The 23518-nt window shown below is 40.5% G+C and overlaps 1 protein-coding gene across 1 annotated transcript; it reads right to left on the bottom strand.

Moving 5' to 3' along the window:
• Positions 1-1539: 1539 nt before the first annotated feature.
• On the bottom strand, positions 1540-23470 carry LOC118121867 (leucine--tRNA ligase, cytoplasmic). The gene is made up of 32 exons (XM_035178075.2): positions 23311-23470; positions 22807-22928; positions 22119-22206; positions 21914-21994; positions 21380-21517; positions 20947-21108; positions 20504-20616; positions 20088-20151; positions 19710-19798; positions 19327-19552; positions 19134-19221; positions 18461-18537; positions 18061-18114; positions 17784-17924; positions 17112-17189; positions 16869-16954; positions 16598-16663; positions 16359-16441; positions 14951-15089; positions 14250-14462; positions 13626-13683; positions 13211-13274; positions 11794-11977; positions 11118-11208; positions 10699-10839; positions 9117-9257; positions 7433-7543; positions 7118-7228; positions 5449-5553; positions 4231-4326; positions 3555-3687; positions 1540-2800 (listed from the first exon to the last, which is right to left on the bottom strand). The coding sequence occupies exons 1-32, from the start codon at positions 23314-23316 to the stop codon at positions 2595-2597; spliced, it is 3555 nt and encodes a 1184-aa protein (XP_035033966.1). The 5' UTR covers positions 23317-23470; the 3' UTR covers positions 1540-2594.
• Positions 23471-23518: the final 48 nt, after the last annotated feature.

Here is a 23518-nt window from a genome sequence, read left to right as displayed (position 1 = left end):
GAGATAAGTCTCGAGTCTTCACTGTGCACCCCCCCTGCTAATGTAGCAAATGCAGAGAGGGCAGATACCCATCACGGTGCACGGGCACAAACATCACCGTGCCAAATAATCTGATGTAAATGGATGCAAGCAGCACACACAAGCACACACCAGCACCTCACAACAGGCCGAGTTCTCGTGAAAAAGTAATTATTGTTTTACGGGATTGTCTGCGGAACATAATAGAGACGTACTATGCATCTGAAGTGTGAGATATTAGACATAAAATTCACTTTTTATGACTTTATCTCATTAGGAATTCATTCTAATTCAAGATGAAGTCATTTATTCCAATGTTGCATGTCAAATACAAGCTCTAGGAATCTAATCTAACAGTTTGCTTGCTTGACCCATGACATTCAAAGCAATTCAACAGCCGTCTCTGTTAAAACGATGTATTGAAAAAGATGCACAGTAAATGTTAGACTCACCCTTAAGGCAGAAACGCAGAGTGAAGAGCTGGGAAGTGAGAGACGCACTTTAGAACCAGTGAAACACCTGAGGTTCACGTTTAGAGGGGACTGACTGCGTTCATGCATTTCCTGTGGTCTGACCTTTACATTTAGACTCGTACAGCATTAGTGTGCACGTGTGTGTGTGACTGAATGAGATGGAGAAATGAGGGGGAGGAGAGACACAGTGAAACGACCACAGGTTAAGAGGCTCCGATGCTTCACACACATGCACATCAAAAGAGTCATTCATGAAAAGCAGATGCGTCCTCTTGTTTAATGCTCTTTTTCAGGAGGTAAAATTTGCCATTTTTCAGTCTAGACTCAAAGAAAAATGGTTCTAGAAATGTTTTCAATCTCCAGGTCAGTACTTTGCGGGAGCCCCTTTGGCAGCGGCTGCAGCTTCGAGACTTCCTGGCTAAGTCTCTACAAGATTTGCACACTGTAGGATTTGGGCAGTTTATCCCATTCTTCCTTGAAGATCCTCTCAAGCTCCGTGAGATTGGATAGGAAGAGTCTGTGAGCTGCCATCTTTCAAGTCCTCTCCTCAGATGTTCTGTGGGGCTTTGAGAAGTCTGGCCCCGGCCACTCAGGGACAGGCAGACTTGACTGTCAGCCACTGCTGTGCTGAAAGGTGAACAGTCATCCCAGGCTCAGGTTGTGTGAGGTTTTTCTTTCTGAACCCTTCTTAGAGTTTGCCAGACATACAGTATGGTCTGTTCAGGGTGTACCTCGCCTCTCGTCTTAAATCAACTGTGATTGGCTCAACATGATTGGTTAAATGAATTTAGTCAGTTAATTGAGGTTTCTCTTTTCATACCTCTTCTCGGCCTGTAGGTGCTCAAATCTTACAAACTAACTCCTCACAGCTAGTTTGTAGCTACACATCAGCTTCACCAGCATCAAGCTCAGACTCGCCACCGTCACTAAAGAGGCAACGTTCTGGAGACCTCCTCAGAAACCACGACACAGATGAGATTAGATCAGACTTGTCCTCAGAGGAAATCAAGCAGCACAGAGAAGAGATAGACTAAAGAGAGGCAGAGAATGTTTTCATATTTGTTTTTATTATTTCTCTGGAAAAGCACAAGTCAGACATGTGCCACCCACGCTGAGAAAACAGGAAAGCCGTCTGACAAAACACGAGGGAACGACGTGTCGCACCTTCAATGTATAAAACATCAGTGCAGAAAAAATTACCATCTTTATGAAAACACCAGGCATCAAGGAAGATGCAGGAGCAGTGACGATGTATTAACATAAAATAAGTGGTTGGTCAGCGGTGAAATAGACAAGATGGTGCATGTTTGTTCATTGAAAACATTTGAAAGATCCATCATACAAATAGTTGCTTATTTATTGTGTCATATCAAACAGGAAAAATGGCACAAAGAGATAACGTCAACTTGAACAGACAATGAACAAACAGAACAAAAATCCTGGTCTTATACTTTCATTCTACAGCTTCTACCGATATTTGGCAAATTTCTTGCTTTTCTCACACCATTAAAGATCCTAATTTAAGCAATAAAGACCTGATGGTCACAGAATTTTACCAGTGGGAAGGGGTTATAAAAACCATGAACCATCTGTTTTGTTCAGATCAAACCCAGATGTGAGAGCTCAACTGGATGAGATGAGAAAAAAGGAAGATAGAAGGTCCCATTTAGAGTCAGATATTCCCTGAGGCAGCGTTCAGCAGTGACGAGATGAAGAAGAGTGAGAGCTCAGCGACGCATCAGTAATACGTTTCAGGCTTTAACATTGTATTGGTACGTTTTCTATTTCGAACATCTTATGTTTATTTTAATTTCATTGTCTTTTAACATCTTAGAATCAAATTGAAAATATGTGTTTCTCACTTTAATGTTATTCCACTATGTTTTTAATCTTTCAAATCTAACACCAAGTGCTGTAACAAAGTCTGCAAGTGCAGAAACATTAATTATAAAAACATAAATACACCTTTGAGTCAGTGTACGATGTATATGAGTCAAAATGCCATTTTATCATATTTCATGATGCATTTTCCCAGAATGTTTCTCTGCTGAATGTGCCACCATGTACCTGCGTGTCTGTATGTGTGTGTGTGTCTAAGTTTCTCTAATGAACCAGATAAACCAGAGCGTCGCCAATGTCCACGGTGAGGCCGTTGTCAGCCAGAGTGACCCTCTTCTCTTCCAGATTGACGCTGAACACAGATTTACTGGAAATGGGCAGCTTCCCCTTTTCCTCTTGTCCCAGGACGGGCACCTGGCGAGGCCCCAGCAGGGGGTCCTCATACCTCATCAGCTTCACTCTGGACAGGTCTGGTGTAAGAGACGGAGGCACGGAGTCAGACGGATCAGGGGTGAGGAGGGAGAGAGGGAGAATGTTGGACGTGAGACACAGTGGAAGGATGTCCATAACAGACATCAATCACGGAGGGAAGGGGTTTAAATAAGTTTAAATGAGAAAGGAGAAGAGTGACAGGGATCCAAGCTAATCCACTTTAACATTATTCTGCTTTTTCACATCTGCCGAGTGAGTGGTAAGTGAGTCGAATATAATCTTAATTTACTTAATATGACGGAGGGTGGTGGTGCTGTTTGTGCTAATGGAACTCTTAGAAATAATTGCCATTGCCTTTTTAACCCTTTAGAGACAACCTGTTTTTGCCCGGTTATAATATAATGTCAACCACTTTTTTATGAGCGGACTAATCAGTAAAAAAAAGGGAAACATTTCATTGTCACTGCTCGAAGGTCCATGTTACAGTAAAAGCACTGAAGTCACTGCTTTCCTCAGACCCTGTGCACAATGATGGATAGAATTGAAAAGGATGGAGGGAGGACTTGTGCAGATTCAGCTGTTAAAAGTCTGTTACAGTCATTTGAACCACAGGACGTGTTTTTTTTTTTGTAAAAGCTAATAAACTTAAATCCAACTGTTGGGAAACATTTTGATCCAAGTTAATATTTTGATCCTCTTTGATTGTAACATTTGTTTTTGTATATTATACATAAAAAAACAATTTTGGTTGCCATCTATAGTAAATGAATTTGTGCAGTTTATCTTACAAACCTTTGAGGAATCTGTTGACCTTGGACAGTCTACGGATGAGGCTGTCTCTGCTGTCCCCCTGCCGGACTTCCACCTTTGTAGAAAACATGCCATTGCAGGGCTGAGGGTTGACCAGGGACACGCACACTCCAGGCTGGGTAGACAAAGGAACAACACAAATGCGCAATTAAATCGTTAGTTTGAATGTGCAACAACCACTGTTATAATCACAAATGATGCACACAGTTGAACAAGCATACAGGAAGAAAAAAATCAAGTGCAAGCATAAAGCAAATATGCAACTGCAGCTAAATGAGATCTTAATGCTGAAATGTGAATGAAAAAGATTGAAGATTAAATTTAATATGCAACAATAGATTGTATAAAGAAATTACAAATGCATTCCCTTAATGCTACGTAAAAAAAGTTATATTAGTGAATGAATAGATAATAGAGTCATCAATAAATAATCAAGTCATAAAACGTAAAGTGTGAAATCTCACAGTCTGGATAGAAACTGCTCTGAAGTCTGGTGGTGCGGCAGTGATTCTTCTGTATCACTTGCCTGATAGCAGCAGGGTGAACAAGGCTGGAGTGTGTAATGCCTTCGAGTGTCCTTTGGAGGCACCTCGCCGATATCAAACATAAACCTACACCTGTCTAACACACACACAAAGTCTGCACAGAAAGAAATTACCTCCGATCTGAAAACACTGAACGGTTTCCCTGGGCAACACTCCTCCTTCACTTTGTCGTCACCCTCAGACGCAAACAGGATGTCGATCTTCTCCAACTATAGAGTATTTGAATCAAAAAAAGATCAGTGACGTTTGAGTATACAGAATAACAAGATTGTAAACAAGAGGAAAACTCTTCCGTCACATTGTATTGAATATACACTGGCTTGAATTCAACAGTCGAGTTTTTACAGCAGAGGAAAAAAAACTAAAACCACATAAAGCACTTCTCTGCTGATCGTTCATAGTAACTGCCACCTCTCAAGCCTGTGGTGTTTCTTTCACAAAAGACAGATTTGGTGTTATTTCTGTGACCATTCGTCTTCTGCTATGATCGTTCAGACACGTGGGAATTGGTGTCAGGCGGGGTATTCGTTTGTTTTTCTCTTTCCTGTGGTTAAATCTGTGCTGGTTTTACAAACTTATCTCGGGGCTTCAGTTTTCTGATCTCAGGATTGTGTCAACTTTCTTTGGCAGAATTGGTGAAAAGCTGTAAAATAGAGGTCATTTTGAAGAAAACAAACAGAGACAAGACAAACAGAACTTTGTCAAGTAAACTTCTTCAATTATTGGCACATATTTGGAATGAGTGGCTGCTTGTGGTTATTGTCCAACCTTGATAAATTTTGTATCAATAAAATTCAGACCCCTTAGGTGTGCTTTTGGTTTGGACAGACACCTTTTTTTCCCACAGGGGACAGTCCTCCACCAACTTGGGGTTAATATTTCTTTGGACAGAATCTCCAGAGGATTTACTTTTAGAGCTGACCAGTCAGGGATGAGGGTGTGGGGGACGACACCACCTCATTAGAGAACAGTGTGCTGGTGTGAACATGCACAATAAAAGTTTACACAGAATCCTGCCTGCCTGCCAAAGACAGTAAAATCTTTATGGATGTTTTAATGGCCACCAGAGTGGGTAGGATTTCTCCCTGTGCTGCTGATGGTCAGTCTGACTATGTTGGAGAAAGGTAATAAAACTGTAGATCCAGTGATTTAGTTAGCAGCATGAACTATAGGATGTCCACCTTCACACACAGCTCTCTCACACTTATAGGGGATGGGGGGGATGACTGACAGGGGATGGCAGGTTAACGAGGGGGATGAATCTTTGGTCAATTTGGTTTGAAGGGTCTAGCTTCAATGTTGTCAAATTCTCGGACTGGTTTATAACACACCTCCAGAGAATTGGTTAAGTAGACCAGGTTTTCCATCAGAACTGCCCGCTCGTCAAACTCCAGCTCCAGATCCAAAACCCTGGGCCCGTTCTTCTCCAGGTTTTCCTACAGAACACAAACAGAATCACATGAGATGCTGACTTCGCTAATGGACGTTTATTCATATAAATAATCTGAAGTCTCCTGAGAAATGAACAAGAAGTTAACACGTTGAGTTCAAATTTCCTAGGTTTCTAACATGCCAGCAATTTGTAGAATAGGAGGAAAATTGATATTTAATCCACATACTGAAAACATCAGATATAATTCAGTATTATGCAGAATGTCCATTGTTTTGCTGATGTTGCCGCCACAAGATTAAGAAAAAATATCTGAACAAAAGATGCCAAAACAAACCATCAAACAAAAGGAAAGCCTGGGGAGAAAAGCTCAAAGGCTTGAGAGACAAACCACGGTCTGACACAAAGCTCTTCATGACTATTTAGTAGTTTCATTCAGTTTGATCACTGTGGAGAAAACAGAAACACCTGAACAAAGCCCTGAGCACCTGGGAATATTAATCGGCATCGACCCTGTGATTTATTAGCAATTTGACCTCAAGTTAATATATAACGGAAACAATAACTACTGTGAGACTTTAAACAAACAACTAACAACCTCAACTAACAGCAATGAGGTTTGCAAAGAAATGTAAATATTTAGAATACAAAGCAGCTAAATTGTGAACGCTGGGAATAAGAATTAACAAAGACGTTAAGAGTCGCGGCCAAGTTGTGGCTTAATAAAAAAAACTAATAATTTTTTTATTTTTATGAACACTGCAAACAAACAGACTAAGTTAGTAAGAAAAGAGAGTTTTCCATTACTAAACACTTTGCATAGAAATTCTGTAGAAACTGCTGGAGTACTTGATCTGCAGAGTGTAATGATGTTCAAACAGTTTTGACATATTGGCAACAGTTTTGCCATTGTTTGTCACAAAGAGGGGGAAAGAAACAAATGAAAAGAGCCTTTGAAAAACGCAGACTGAAAACAATTCAACGGAACTACCAGAGCAGACTTTAGACTAATCAGAAGCAAAGCTGTGCACAAACACAAAAGATAAGCCACCTCACCGACACATTGTGTAAAGAGCTTCTAGGTCGGTAAACAAACTCAGCTTGAACAGATAAGACATTATGGCACGTGTGTGTAGACGACTGACATTCAATATCCTGAATGTGAAAAAAAAGAAGCTTTATTATGATGCCCGCGCTAGAGGTGGACAGGACGTGCCTTTTGCAAATGATAACCCAGGGTGATGTCACTATTTGGTTTATAGGCTGCTGTTTTGAAGCCTTAAGTTTAGTATTTTGTCCAGCTTGGTTTTATGAAACCGGATGTAACCATATTCAGAGGAGTGGCGGGTGGAGCCTGACTGAGAGCTCGAGGATACTGCATCCCCACCTACACCTGGGACTTGCACGCCCCAAAGCATGGTCATCTATTCTACTCTTAATGGGACCATGAATTACAAAACGAACATCAGACTTGAAACTACACATCGAGAACATAAACCTGTGGAAATATCTACTGATGCTCTACGTCCGTTTTTGTATCCAGTCTATGTTCTTTACACAGACACAAACAAACAGTACCATACTGTCCCCTCCAGCTCCTCCAGACGTACCTTGATCATGGCTACGAAAGGCATCGCTTTCTTCATGTATTTCTTCAGCTCAGGCAGAGCTCCCAACTCGGTGGCTATCACTTTGTTGTCAGGGAGGACGCCATTGTTGCTCTGGACCGAAGCCAAGAAAATACAAAGACAGGAGAAGATGAACAGGAGCAGAGAGAAAGACGTGAACTGGGCAACTGATGAAAAACATGATCATCTAAGACACAATTTTAAGGTATTTCAGTGAATCACTACGCTGTGGACCGCAGTACTTTTGCATACATATTAAATATGCTGGGTATGAATGATGGCTTGTTTGTTTCTCACCTTGTAGTGCTTGCCGAGCAGGGATAAGGCACTGTGCTGCCAAGGAGGGTAGCTCTTGGCTACATAGATGTTGCAGTGAGAGGGCTTGGCTGGGGGCTTGGATTCTCCTTTCTGTTTATATTGAAAAGGAGAATTTCAGATTCATCTCATTCATCCGGATCATCAGGCAAAGCAACAAACTGTGCGTTTGGCTGAATCAAGAAGCCAGCTGTGGTGCGTGTGCGTGTGTGATCCTCTACGATGAAGATGGGCATCTGTGAACTTATATTACATGACAGCTGTCAAGTCGACTCTATTCCTGAACAGTATGCGTGACTGTGTGTTCCCATTAATGTTATGTCTATAAATTAAACATTAGGACAATTAGAGAAAGCTGCTTAATAGGCACACACTGTGTTTTGCCTTTACAGCTGACAGTTTTACAGCTTTAAATGTATCAATGTCTGAGGAGCAAAGGAAAGACACACTTTCTCCTCTTTTCTCATCATCCCTCATTTTTGTCTCTGTGGCACCAAAACATTTGCAACAAATAACAGAGGTTGTAAGCATAAGATGTTGCCCTTTTTAAATACTTTCAATATTTGTTTTGCTTTTATCCCTAACCCTCTACAGTCAGTATTGGAGTTCCAACCTGTTAAACAATAAAATACATTTCCTGCTGTGAACACAAAATGGATTCAAGTGTTTTAATGCGCGTCTAAAAGGATTCAGGATGTCATGGTAGAGACAGAGAGTGATAATATCAACCAGAAAGACACTCAGACTTAGGCCAGTGTCAACTTCAGAGAAACACAAATTAAAATTCACAGTGAGTGAATCATTTGGATCTGCCACAAATTTTAATGTTTTTTTTCTCCCTGGCACATGCCTCATCTCTCCACCAAGGTCAGTGCTAATTGGTTCAGTACTTTTTCCAATAATCCTAGTGACAAACAAATAGACACAGTTGAAAACATAATCTCTTCAGTAGAAGCAATATCCACAGCTGCTACATGCTGAAAGAGGAGGTGTGGAGTGATTTCTACACATGTCAGCATGCGTAACACGAGGTGAGAGAAACTGGCGAGGGGATGGGGATACCCCGAGAGCAGAAGTCAGGTAGAACTAATTTTGGTTTAACAAATATTTTTTATGTTGAGTTTTCCAGAGGCAAGTCCCCTCACTTTGTAAGAAGGTGATTGTTTCGTACTTGAAATAGCTGCATTCCTAAACCACTTCAAGGTCAAATCCACACTGTGCAAAGTACTAAATATTCAGGAAATCATTTATCTGAACAGCAAATATGTTATTCAACAAAGCTCAAGCTATTTTTAAACAGGAATAGATTCATTAAGGGATTTGAAATTATTCATATTTGCTAAGAAGAGTGTACACTGTTTCAGACATGACAGAGTGCTGCAGAACCCCAGCTCTATTTTTGGCTGCTGCTTCTTGATATTTTACTGACATTCTCTGCCTCATTTTGCTCCCATCAAACAACAATGAAACTGTTAAACAATACCTGAGAGAGAAAAGACTCCAATATAAGACTGTCTGTGATTTAATTACTACACTTAACACAGCCAGACTTTTCATTAAAACTGTTAAAACAAATGCCATAAATTCCAAATCATTTACATAGTCACTTAAAACAATCCGTTGCAGCAGTAAAGTAGAGTGGGAGTGAAGCATACACATATCGTACCTTGCTTTTTGGAGGAAGCATGTAAGCTTTGAATCTCAGTCGGAGGTCGTGTGCAGTCTCCATCAGGTACTGAGAGGAACGAATCAGAATCTCGTCGACTGGACCCGCCACTGGCCACGATGCCTTCACCAGAGAACCAGTCTATGGGGGAGGCAGAAGGGTATTTGATGAGAGGAAACCTCTGTTGCAGAATTCAAATTTTAAGTAAGTGTTGTAAACAAATACAAAAGTTTGAGGCCCACCAGAGGCAATTAAACAACAAAGCCAGAGGTTCATGCACCTTGATAACAAAAGGAGGAACGCGTCCATAGCCAGGTGTAATTATTTTTTTTATAAAACCATAATTTTTTTCAGTGTCTGCATAGGCTACTCACTGTATGGGGTCTATGTTAGCATCGAACCTAACGCAGAAACACTTTAACACATGGTTATCTCATATCACATTGTTTAACCTGATCTGTCAGCCTCGGTGCCTCTCTGCGTTGTATGTTAACTTGTGTGTCAACTCGTGTGTGTGTATTAAATGAGTATTGAGAATTTAGTGAATGTTAACTTGTGAGGCACTCGTTCTGTGATGAAGGGTTTGTTTTGTTGGACTATAGTTTAGTTTGTTATTTTCCTTATTTCATTCTAAACTTCACCTAGACTCCTTTTGTTAGTTCACTAGGCCTTATGGGTGGCAGCCTGAATCTATTTTGTTACTTATATGAAGGATAGTTTAGTTTAATTAGCAGACAGTTTTCCTTTTGTGTGAAACCGTCAGTCAGGGGAGTAGGGACAAGGTTTAGGAAGAGGGCTTGTTTTTGTGTATTTTATGATTTGGCGTCACCCTCCGCCTCAACCCTTTGTGTCTCATTTTTGTTCACTGTTCACTTTTGTTTATGTAAATCATTTTGGCACGATTACAATAAAAGGCTGCGTTGCCAGACACCATCCGTGCTGTGTTGCTTCCCTTACTCCGAGACCAAAACTGGGTTGTAAACATAGGTTGTAACACGCACGTTTTCCTTATATCATGCAGGCCTAGTGCCAATCTCTCTGTTTTGTGCACTACTGTGACCAATGAGTGCCTCGGAGCTCTTTAGCTCGCGGTGCTGAACACATGATTGGTGAAAAACACTGGTTGTGGGGCTTTTGTTGTTGCTAAGCGACAACTGAAAAGCCCATATACAGAGCAGCAGCGCTCTTTCATATTCATAAATTTTGAGTGTTAAATATATTCTTGGCTCTCTGTGCTGTGGGGAGCGTGAAGCGGTGTGTGTCGTCCTTCCATAGCAAAGAGAGAAATGAGCTCAAAGTGTAAAGACAAACTCCTGGTGGACACAAGCAGGGAAAATGTGTCAGGAGCTATTTCACACAGGTAACTAGCAGTGGGATCAGCACCACTGCATGAAGCGTGTATCCATTTCGCATTGTTGATCCCAGGTGTAATCATGAAATGTTAGTCGACACAAGATGATAAAAACGTCTCCTTTGAGAGTTTCTGTTTTAACTCCGCAAATAGAAGTGAGAGGGGAGAGGATGAAAGCCTCCATCAGAACACGAAAACAACAGCATGATGCCAAATCCTTATGTATCTCACCTTTCCCAGCAGACCCCAGGTGTATTCACAGAGGTGTGGGCAGATGGGGGCCAGCAGCAGGGTTTGTCTCTCGATGAACTGGAAGACAAGGTCCCTGTGCATTCCCTCAATAGCCAGCTCACGGTACTTATCTTTGGATGCCTGCACACACACACACACACAAAAAACAAACAAACACAAAAAACATATTAAAAAGGTCGTCGTCACTGGTTATTATACGATTCCTAAACTATCCCATACACTGTATTCAATCCAGTGAATGCACCTCATGGTCAGAACGAGCTCGCAGACATGTTGTGCTCCAAATACTGTTTAACTTGTCAATTGAGTATCTATTATGTCATCTCATATCATTGGGATGAAAAGCATGATTGTCTGTCACATGCGACGATTAATACAAGAGCATTTTTTTTATTTACCTGGAACTCAAAGAAGCCGCTCTTCAGAGCCTCCTTGTACATCATCCTGTCGTAGTGCTGCTCCGTCTTCAAGATGCCTGCATTCATCTCACTAAATAAAAAACGAAGTCCTTTCAATCACTCTGCAAAAACCTAATGTTCCATTTATGTTCCACAAGCTCAGCAAGGTCAGGATCTTCCGGGGGAATCAAAGGTTAGGACTGTCTTCATAACATGAGTGTCAACCGTGTATCTTGGGTTAATTTACAAAAGAATAATCAATTTTCACCTGAGTTTATAAACTCACGCTGCAATGCAACTTGAGGAGAGATTCACTTTACAATACATAAACCGATGTAGCGGACCGGTGTTGAACCCTGACCCTAACTTTCCACTAGTTTGTTGGAATTTCAAAGTTAGAGCTTTCTGACTCTATAGACTAATCCATTGAGTAATAATACAAAAGTTTCAATTCCAATTTTCCATTCATCACTTATTTATGTTTCTCGTGTTTATCCTTTACATTGACTTTGCTCAAGGATGTGAAATTCAGCTCTGCTTCCCCCACCTCCAAGATTTAAACACTGTATATGGCCTCAATTAATGTGAAAATTTGACCTTGATAATTTATGTAAACTATAAATATTGGTGCCTGTCAGCTGATACCACCACCTCCCAAATGAATTCCTGCCTCTACCTGGAAAAGACCCGATCGTTGAAGGTGTCAGCGGGTCCCGTCCTCAGGTTGTTCTGGTTGGCAATCATCTCCTTCACCCACTCCACCCACGTGTAGAGACGCAGGATGCCAGCATCTGCCATCGTTTCTACAAAGTTGGCATCTTCCACGGTATCGCCGGCATCGGCCAAAGCCAGACGCATACCTGAGAGAGGAAATAAAGACGTGTGGCAAACAATGTCAGAGGAGGTTGGAAGAGTAGATGCCAGTTTTCAAGTTTGTAGAGATTTTCCTACAACATCCGCTTCATTCTCTCCATTGCATTTGTGATTTGCTCAAATTATATATATAAAACCAGAAGTCCTTGATCCTACGATACTGAAATGAGCTTTTCTTTTCTCTTCTGCAAAATACTTGGACAACCAGGCGAAGTTCACAGACTTAGTTTGAAAACTCCACGGTCTGAAAAACTTAAAATAACCTCGCAGATATGACTCCAAGCTCTTAGACAGGAAGTCAATTAAATAGGTCTATCTGCTGTCAGGCCATAGGGTTCCTTTCCCCCGCGGTGGAACAGCTTCTCGACAGACACATCTATCCATTATTCAGCTCTTTCAGAACATTAAAAAGAATAGAGGGGATAGATCGACTGATGCTTAGATGTACTGAGGGCAGCAGGGATGGATATCAGGGTTAATCGAATTAGAAATGAAATAAGATAACATAAGCTCCCCTCAAACAAAAGGCTTTACTCTGAACTTAGATGTTGAGAAACCAATCCTGCTGCTGTGCATCAATTGTCATTCTTGGTCTTAGAACTCTGTGGAAATCTTGTCTTCCTCTCATGTTCCTATAAATATTTGAGTTCAGAGCGCACACATTTTTCCGCTGGAACTCGTCGTCCCATGGCGAGGCCGACGGTAGCTGCTGCTTTTCAGGAATGACGATTACCCAAATACATGAAAATTCATCACCGATTGGAACATTTCTGTTGCAATAAAGCTGTTGGACATTATCTCGTTTCTCCTGGTTGAGAGATCATATTGAATATATGCGGCCTTACTCGTTATATTTAAAGTACACATAATTACTATACTGAAACTCACTGCTTGCGGCGCACTATATGGGATCTGATGAATAAAATGGTTCATAGCATCCAATAAACACTTCGGTCGTCTTATGAAGACGGGGCATTTTCTAATTATCTTCACCGTGGGATAAAAGATGTTTATGGTATAATCAAACATAATGGCCCGTGCACTATGGAGACTCACTGTAATCACTTCTAAATGTACACCTGATGGGTTTGCGCTCATATTTTTCAGTAAACGTGACAGAAATATAGAAATTGAAAAAAATAATGATGAGAGAGGAAGAGTGAGTAAAAAAAGAAGAAACTCAACACAGGAGACACATATCAAGACAAATCTGAATGTACCATCTGCTGAGAACTTGTCAATGGCTTGGGTGAGTGTGAGGAAGTTTCCAGTTGATTTGGACATCTGGTGAATAGAAAAACAGATGTTAGCCGCCACAGTCTTTCAAGTACGCCCACCCAAGTATAACCGAGTTCATTACGAAGCACAGAGGAATAAAATCATTGAGTCACAGACTGTCTGTGTTTCAATCTACGACAAAGCAAAATGAAAAAATGCAAATGAGCAGCACACAGTAATTACATTTTTACAGCTTCAAACACTCATCAATTACTGGCACAAAGGAAGAGTAGTTTCAACAAATATAAATATGTTAATTGTATTATTTATTAATGTTTAAAATATGTAAGTAACTTATTTCTCCTCAGTTTATAACTTTATTTAGAGAAATATATACATTTGTTATAAAACACTCGCCTTTTCAGAGTTAAGGAGCAGATGTCCATTGGCTCTCACTGCTTGTGGCCACTTCCCACTGTAGATGAGAAAGTTCTCATTAGCGCTAGTGTCATCGTCGTTATCATCATCAAGGATGCTGCTCACTTTTTCATCATTACCCTTGTTATTCTGATAGCCGTTCCACAGAAGAGCGAATGCACATTAGAGCTAGGTGATATTTTCAAAATCAATTTTCTAATAGTGATGTGCATCTCAGAGTAACAAACAAGTGTCCAAACCAACTCAGCGCAAGACTGAACACAACAAGTTGAAGTGGAGAGTGAGTCCAAATACTATGTTGATTTGTGAGCTTTGGAGCTGCCTCGAGGTTAAAGCTAAGAAAAGCAGCTACTCACATTAGCGTCACATTTACTGCAGAAACATAAGTCTGCCAAACTACTTCTTTATCAATCTAGTAATCTTGACATATGACAAGATATCACTAACGTATATACAATCAAAACCTTCATTTACATTTCCTTCCACGTAAAAAGATACTTCCTTTTGATTTTAAGTCACCTTTAAATCACCTTGTGAGTTTTGTTACATGCAACAAATCGAGCCTCTCATTTATTTGCTAGTCTATGAAGTCGGCAAACTCACTTGTCTTTTGGCCACATAGCCACGTGGTTGTACAGGTAATACGACAGGTGGTTGGGAACCAGGTCTTTGCCAGACACACGGACGTCCACAGGGTACCAATACTCAAACTCCCTCCTCAGCCTCTGCAGATGCTCTTTGGGGATGTCAGTCTTGGGGAACGGAGACGTCTTGAAGAAGATGAAGTCCCACACCTCTCTGGTCATTTGCTGTGGCCTGTGAGAGATAACACGAATAAATGAAAGGAAAGAGAATGGTCAAGGTTAAAATGGGGGTGTAATGGGCTGCAGTGAGGTGAGAAGTAATTAAAAGCTTTGTTATGCTCTTTTTTTTTGTCATGCAGTGTCATTTCTTCTCTCCATTTTATCTCAGTGCTGAGAAGGGGAAATGAGTTTGCTTAAATGAAAGCTGAGCTAGGAACTGATAAAAAAAAAAAAATGCAGCATTCATCATTGAGTGTATGTTTTATTTATATATTATATATTTTTTTAACTTAATGGATGAATCAACTTATAAAATGTCTAACAGGCAGCATCTGTCAGTTGAAATTATTTAGTTCAGTTATTTAATCTGAGTCATTTCTCCCCAAGGTGAAACACGTCTGTGGATGTTTGACGGCAGGAAAAGGTTAAAAATATTAGTATATAAGAGCATCGGTTAGGGACTATGCATGTTTATTTTGGTGTGTGTGTGTTTGTCCGTACTTGATGCCCAGTGGTGAGGCTCCCTGTCCGTTGAGCACGCCTCCCTGAAGAAGGTGGGCTACAGTGTAGTAAGCCATGTAGATGGTGGAGTCCGATAGTGACTCAATAAGCCAATGCTCGTCCCAAGGAAGCCGCGTTCCTATGGTAACCAGGAGACGTGCACACGCACACATGATCATGAGAAAAGCGAGTCAAAAATTATGAAGAGCAATTATTGCCTGCATTGTATTGACACAATCTTTTGTTGTATTGGCCGCCCTGTAAAAGCTGGTTACATGCTAGTGCCAAGAAAAACAGCCACACAATGGAATAAATCCTGGGATTTATTGGATAATCCTTGGCAAACAAGCTGAGAGAAAAATCTTCATTGTCAAATAAACTAAACCAAAACACATGTGGCAAACCTGTTGTTTTTACAGACAACGGCGACTTGTTTTTCTCTTTCACTAAATTATATTTGGACTTTTTTGTTTTAGGGCTAAGAAAGTGAGAGAAACTAGAGAGATACCATTTAGAGCTTTTACCTGCTTCCAATGGTTAAAAACTCAAACTTACTGCATGCTTGAGGAGTCATTAACATTTACAAGCAGCATGGGCCAAGATTAAATATAAATTTCAGATCAAAATGAAATGAATGCACTTACTCACAGATTTTAATTGAAACAAAGGTAACTGTCTTTGCGCGAGTTACAAAAGAAAGTGTACAGATCCCACATAGAATTAAAGACATTAATCTATTATTTTCATATTGTTATGTTTAAATTATTCTATAGTTTTACAATAATACAGGATACAGTCTGTCTGTGGCTCACGGATTTTTCTGTCTGGAAAAAAAGCCTCTTAAACTTCTGTGATCACATTGATCAAAACACACATTTGATTTGCATCTCTGCATTTGAGCTTTCTGCGTACGAGAAATATTTGGGCATTGAAAAGTATTTTTTGCTTCTACAATTCAGACAGAAATGAAAGGAATCTTCACAACCGCTGTGCTGCAATCAAATCTCTGAGCGTCCTATCAGCCTGTTCATGTGTAATGCTGGTTGGAAAGTTTGTGCCACACATTCTGAAAGTGTGAGGGGAAATTTCTACAGTAGTTCAGAGCAAGGATAGACTGTGCTGCACTGTCCTGTACTGTGATGTGCGCCAGCTGGCATTCAGTCCTCATCTATTACTGTAGAAGGAGAGAGGCGGACTGTTGCTATGTGCTTTATCATCAGTCCTCTGTCTCCATCTACAGACAATAAGACAACCACAAGAGGACTGTGGCTCCTGATCCTCTTTGGCACAAGATATAACATTGCTTTTTAGGGACATGAAGACAAAAACCGCAAATTAAATCTAAGTTGTATAGATCGCTCACATTAACATTCACTGGAGACCTGACTCGGTGGATGAAAGCACTTACCCAGACCGTAGGTACGAGAGCAGGCGTGCTCCTGGAGCCAGGCCAGAGTTGCCTCAAAGTTTTTCCTGGTCTCGTCACAAAATCTAAACATGCACAAATTACACTTGTATTAAACAACAACACACGAGGAGGCAGTTGTTTGTATTTCAGACAAATTATAGTTTCTATAGACATTATTTTTGTACACATTACAAATTACAGTTTCTAGACTCTCCCATGAACACTGGTCACCGACTTACGTTTCCAAAGATTTGAGTGCTTCACCGGCCTTCTGCTTCCACTCAGCATCTCCATAGTCCAAATACCTGAAAGACACAACATGTTTTTGTCATGAACTTATGTAACAAAGATACAGCCTCATAAGAAAAATGAAAAATTATTGAATTCACCTCCACTCAACTAGTGTTTATAAAGACCAATATGCGGCTTCATAGCTGTAAAATTATTTCTTGCCATTACTAATGAACACACTCAATTGTATAATCAGATTCCTATGATCAGAATACTTACCACTGGTCACAGAGAGCGACGACACACACATCAGCTGAACGTGACATCACCTGTTTTTCGGGCTCCATGTAGATCATGGCATCGCCCTGTGATAGATTAACACAGAGGCAACATCATTAAAATGAATGTAAATTCAACATGGACAAAAGAAAGCTCCATGCACAATCAAAGATAAAGCCAGGGCTCAAATTTGTCCTGCCACATGTAACGTGATGCTTTATTTTTAGGACTAGAATGTCTTACCCTCTCCACCAGCATCTTCTGAATGGGCTTCTTGACATCTTGGACCTTCTGCCCCTTGTAGCCATCGACCAGCATTATCTGGGACAGGAACACGCAGAAGCATATCATTTCTACTGATGCATTTCATTCACAATTCTTGCACCTCTTCAGTTTGTTCTTCAATCACAAATGATCATAAACGACTCAGTGGGAAGACACATACTCATTACATACACATATGTGCTCTGCTGGATATGGTGGTGCATCGCCCCCTGCAGATTGTGCCTACACTTATGTTCCCATCTCTTTCACATTTACAGTCTTGTGACAGTGAAAGCAGATTCATTTGTAAATTTTAAAATGAACTATGTCATAATAATTTGACAGTAAAAAAGGGGGGCTTAGAAAAAGATGGAATGTAAGAGCGCTGAGGCCCATCTGTGTGTGTATCTTGTACTGATTCAGGATGCTCTCAAACAACCAAACTGTGTGAGAGCAACACATGACTATTAGCCGGCCAATGAATAATTGATTGTTGCCTCAAGGTGTGAATCACTTGGTTTGTGTCTGGGAGATAAATCTTCAAACTTCAAACCTTCAGTTAAATCCACATGGGGTTTGCAGGGGAGCTGGATTTCTGCTGACCTATGTAGACATTTTGTTTTGCTTGTAAACCTTGTGAAGTCGACTCACCCCTTCATAAAACCCTTTCAGGTAGACTTTCTCCTTCGCCTCAGCCAACTTCTCTTTGTCATTCTGGCTCTGGATCTTCAGCTCATCACACACCAGTGGAGCTGAGAGGTTCCCATAGCCAGGAATCTCTATGATGGGGATCTGATGTGTGTGCACACATATAAAAAATACAGTTTAAGGTTTCTGAATTTCTATTCACATTTATGTCTTTTAACTAGAACTGATGGGTTCAATGCAACCAGAAGGAAATCAGACCGACTTCAGCTGATCAGCTTACCGGCTCAAAAGGCAACACCATCTTGTCCTCGATTCCATACTTCTCCCGTAGAGCCTTTTTAGGAATACAAGCATGAACAGCATTAATACAATTCAAAATCTAAATCCACATAGTTCATTCATCAGGAATTTAATCTACCACAATTTCTCAATCTCTTCAAATGTTTAATAATCTTGGTTTTCAAAATGCATTATAAATTATAAACCTGTTTTCTTTTATTGAGTCATCTTAGACAACATATAAATCACACACAAAAATTCCAGACCCGACACAAAACCCAAACCTGAGCTTACACAGACATGCATAGGTTCAGTTTTCAGTGTTTCTTGGTAGCTAACTTAATCTGCGGTATCAAGAAAACCTGGATGGCAGAGATTTAGTTAAATGTCTGTAACCTCACCTGTTTTTTCTTGATGTCCCTGAGAGCAGCGATGTCATCAGGAGCGTCTGAGGGGACACTGGTAACAATCCCAGTACCTAAGGGAGACAGACAGACATGTATTTATGCAAATCAGGAAGTTAAGTTTCCCTGTGATACTTTAAAACTACCTTATACAAATTAAAAGCTATAAAAATTTTCATTTCTACTTTTCTACAACTGCCGAGCTGCAGTGGGCAGGGGGTTATTTCCAATTCACCCTCACTCATTGCTTTCCATGTCCCAGACTGTATGGCACCTCAATGAAATGTTGCCATTTTAACTTGTTCATTCCGAAACTCTTTCCTCTTACATCTCGAAAACAATCCAATAAGTCAAGGAAGAATGAGGGATCAAGCCCTGTGCATCAAGTATTACCTACAGCAACAGGAGCTGGAATAAATTATATATTTGATGCATTTAAAGAGCATTTTCTTGAACCTTTTGACAACTGTCAAATCAGCATAACATCCGTCTCCTCAAGGGGATTCTGACTGCTCTGAGCAAAATTGACAAATAATCCTTTCAACAGCCAGGGCATAATGTGACATTATTCTGCCTTTCAAAACCTTTTAAAAATAAATCTAACAACACAACCTCTCTTGATGAATTTATCTCTTCACTATCAGTATATTCACAATTCCTTGACTCGTACCTTTGTCCTCCTTGATGGTAAGCATGGGCAGAGCGTAGATAATCTTGTAGGAGGTCAGAGGTGCACTCAGGGCACAGCCAAGGATATCCTACACAGAGGCAAAAAAGATTGAGTGATTGAAAATAGGTAGAACAGACGCACCCGCAATAACTTTGGTTAGAAAAAATGAGAAAATGAGTCAGAAAATGAGTACCTGTCCCAGTATTTCCATGACCACGGGCACCACTCCGTTCTCTTTGGTGAAGCCCTGGTAAGACATGTTCCTGGCAGATCTACTGGTGCAGATGAAAATGTCTCCGTTGGTCATCTCACAGGCGATATACTTCATGTCGGGTCTCACCCAGCAGTTGGTCTGACCGAACATGGTCTCTGGTCTAAGAGTGGCAGCCACCAGGAAGATGTTTTTCCCTTTCATGCCGCTGCGGGGAGGAGAGCATCGACACTTTAACTTCAGCATCACATCTAGACTTAGTGGTATTGTATTTATCAGTATCAGAAACATACTTAAGTGCATGAACAACTTGTTCTTTCCAACCTGAACTATTGGTAATAAGAGCTGTGTTTGTAATTTGTCACCTGCTGTAAAAGACTTTGGACTTGAATTTTGCTGTGTACGGCTCCACCATCTTCATCTTAACGAGAGTGTACTCCTGAGGTCCAACTCCCTGCAGGTGAGGATGAAATGTTATTATTACATTTTCCTAATATTGTATTCAAAATTTCATTATGAGGAATTTTCTTCATCCACAATAATCAGCCAGAACAAGCCCAAAAACGTATTCATATAAAACACAATGCCTATGATGTGAGAAGTAGTGTGGTGAACTGTGATAAAATTGTGGGAGCTCAGTCTCTTTTAATGTTCTCTATAGGATCCAGAATTGATCGTATAAGCATATCACAGTTTGTATTTTCTCAACTAATATTTAATTTCATTGAGCCAGATGAGTGTACCTCGCCTGTCTGCCGGTCATGATCCATGCAGGGCTGCCCATCCTTGGGGGAGTAGATGGTGTACCTGCAGAGGAGTCAAACAAGGTGATATTTACAACTAAAAGAAAATGTAATCCCGCAAAAAATAAATGAAACTGCTGGAGACCAAAAGGAGAATGTTAAGGTCAGTTATCTATCTACCACATTAATACAAGTGCTATACAAATAAACTTTCCATGCCTTACTAATTAAACCAAATGACACTGGCACATTGTCCCAGGCAATAGGATTCAATGATGGTGACAGCAACTAAGATAAAAGTGTTCCTAATTTTCTCAGTGTTCACTATTTCACTGGAAGAATGGCACTATAATGCAGGTAAAACAACAAAAAAAAAAAACTCTAAATGATATTACAAACCTCTAGAACAATCTCACCTTTTGCCAAACTTGATCTTCTTTCTCTCCTTCAGTGTGATGAACTGCCACCTGACGAAAGAGTCGTAGAAGGGGTTCACATCTGTGGTGATGAATGAACGCCTCCAGTCCACCTGTGACACAATAACACGTAAACACAATTCAGGTACAATCTATTTAATTCAATTCACGATCTTATTATCCTGAAGGCTAATAAAGCCTGGCGAATACATATAAGGCATCAAAAAACATGACTATGTGCACGTCAAGGCCGCTGTGTAGTGTGGGCCTTTTAATACAGCTGTGGAAATAATTAAGCACCATTTTATTCCATGAGGGAAAAAAAAAATAAGGTAAATCAAAGCACAGATTTATGTATTCTGTTGAATAAAGGGTCAGACACAGGCAGATACAGAAACAGTAAGACAGCTGTTTGCTTGAATTAGATGAATATATTTAGTTACCTTGACACCCATCATTTTGAGGTCTTTAACAGCCAGAGGAGGGAAGTAGTCCAGCCAGTGATCAGCATTGGCAAACCCGGGGATCTCCTGGTCCCTCAGGCCCAAAGATCTCATAATGTCCCACTGGTAAGCAGAGGTTCCAGCTTTGGCAACTGCTTTACTCTATAAGAGGAAAGAGACAGGGTGGTAATATTATATAAAAAAAAGGGAAGCATGTGGATGAAAAAAGTTCAATGTGGATAAGAGAGTAAGAATAATGCATGAGCAAGAGACATGTTCTAAACATTAAGTCCTATATGTTTATGGGACTTTATGGGATTCGATCACATCCTGCTTTCAAATGAAAATACCCAGATTATTTTTAAGGAACAGATTATCTACTCCAGTGCATATCGTTTAAAATGCCATCAATCTGGTCCCTCAGATCACTGACCTTCTTGCCCTTTGCTTTGTCCTTGATGATGAATTCATCAGATGTCTCTGGCTTCTCCTTCTCTTCTTCATCCTCGTCTGGAAACTGCGGAGGGTTTCCGTACAGCTCCATCTCTCTCTTCAGCTTGTCTGCACAGGCCTGGTGGAAATGATATTGAAGTATGAAAACCAGAAGGAAGAAAAAGTGTGTGTGTGTGTGTGTGTGTGTGTGTGTGTGTGTGTGTGTGTGTGTGTGTGTGTGGTCATGGATAGGGGATAATCAGCTAATTTTATTAAATATCAATATAAATTTGAATACAACTTAAAGTACAGTGCTGGTTAAATGAATACCACTTGTCTTGTGTTCGCATTAATTGTGCAAGAACATTTTAAAAGGCAGCATTTGTTTTTTGTGGAATACAAGATTATGAAGGTCATGCACGTGTCCTAAAAAAAATGTATAGTTTATTGTTGTTACAAGGGACTGCTGACAATTGGCATTCCTAAAATTTCACAACACTTCAGTAATGATCGGAGAGAAAAAAGAAACACCTACTTTTATTGGCATTCCTGTGCAGTGCAGCCCAAATGGGAAAAGGCATTTTTTCCCTTTCAGAGACTGATAACCAACACCAAACTGCAAGGAAAAAAAATGAACAGCAGCAACTCAGAGACCAGTGATCGTAGTTTGATATCTGCATTTCAAGCATCTGTCATACAAAGTTAATTTGAACGCTTCCTGCTATTGTTTGCAAACTCACCTCACACTTTGACAAGCTGAACGTATGGCCAAGGTGCAACCGGCCGTTCATGTACGGGTAGGGGAAGGTGACAAAGTACTTGTTTTTGCTGGAAGAAAGAAAGAAAAACAATGTTTGAGAACGACATCTTAGGAATCATCGCTGATCTTACATCTGTCGGGAAGATGATATTTTCATCTGCGTTTGCCAGTTAGCAGGATTACCAGGGAAATTAGGTGGAAGGATGAGGCATTGGTCAGGGAAGAAACAGGAAATCCAGATTGATATTGTGAGATAGGGCACTTTTAGACATCTTCACCAATTTCCTAGGGATGGATTCATGGATCTTGATCTATCAGTGTGTGTAATTTGGTGTGGTTAAATTGAATGTAAGGGGACTGGAGGTATGCACGCTACTTGGTGCCATTCTGGTTTTAATATTTATACCGGCCGATATCAGTATTGCCCCCAAATCAGTCAGGCTCTACATACCCACAGTAATACAAAAGCTTTTAAGGATTTCTTGCAGTCACAGTTGTATCAGATCAGCTCATGTAAGATATTCTCAAGTACAACCGTTGTTATTGAAATGCTTCCATCCATACTCGTCTTGCAGTTGAATACACGACAATAACTGGTTCAAGTGTGTAAAAGGAAGTACAACTCCTCTGGAATCAAACCGATTTCTTCCTCGTGACATTTCACTCACTGATTACTTTCCCCAACTGTTGAGGGCGCATCCTGATCAAATGTCTTCTCCCTCTCCCACTTCTCCTGGATGTCAAGCTCGATCTTCCTCAAGAAGTCCAACTTAGCTCTTCCTTTCCGCTCCTGCAATAAAAAAAAATAACCAGAGACGAGAGTTCATCAGGGGAAAGATACGGTGCGATGATTGCTGCAAGATAACTCAACACACATGCCATGACAAAGAAAATAAATAAATAAATCACATTTTAATAAACATGTTAACACACGATAATAAATATTAATATACGAGGACGGAAGATAATAACAATAACAGTTGATAACAGCTGCTACTTCTCGTCCAGCTGGGTCAGATGCATTTCTGCAGTTGGCTCGACTAGCTCAACTAGCTTGTTAGCTAACTCAGCTAACAGCTACAGTAACTTAACACACTGATATAACGTGTCCACTTCCGCTAAAAGCAGCATGTACCACTTTCTGCAGGTTGTAAATAAGGACTCGAACCTACCGTCATTTTGACCTAAGTAACCAGCAGGTTATGACTCGGTTGTTTGAACAGCACAACTAGTTTTTCAGTCTGACAGGCTGAACACACGCCGCCGGTGCCTGGCTGACGACACCAAAAGGAGCACATTCTCGCGGGGTTTTCTGGGAACTGTAGTCCGCTCAACTTTACGGGCGTCGCGTCGCACAGCGTTCAACAAACTAAAAAAAAA

This window comes from Hippoglossus stenolepis, chromosome 15 (genome assembly GCF_022539355.2).
Source record: "Hippoglossus stenolepis isolate QCI-W04-F060 chromosome 15, HSTE1.2, whole genome shotgun sequence".
NCBI classification, from domain to species: domain Eukaryota; kingdom Metazoa; phylum Chordata; class Actinopteri; order Pleuronectiformes; family Pleuronectidae; genus Hippoglossus; species Hippoglossus stenolepis.
The sequence above is the reverse complement of the archived record's forward strand: the minus strand, read 5'-3'. Positions and strand labels throughout refer to the sequence as shown.

Coding starts and splice junctions, on each gene's coding strand:
- LOC118121867 (XM_035178075.2), bottom strand. Junction 13,684..14,249: donor GCTATGTGGCCAAAAGACAA/GTGAGTTTGCCG, acceptor TCTCATCTACAG/TGGGAAGTGGCCACAAGCAG. Junction 7,229..7,432: donor TGCTCGGCAAGCACTACAAG/GTGAGAAACAAA, acceptor GCTTCGGTCCAG/AGCAACAATGGCGTCCTCCC.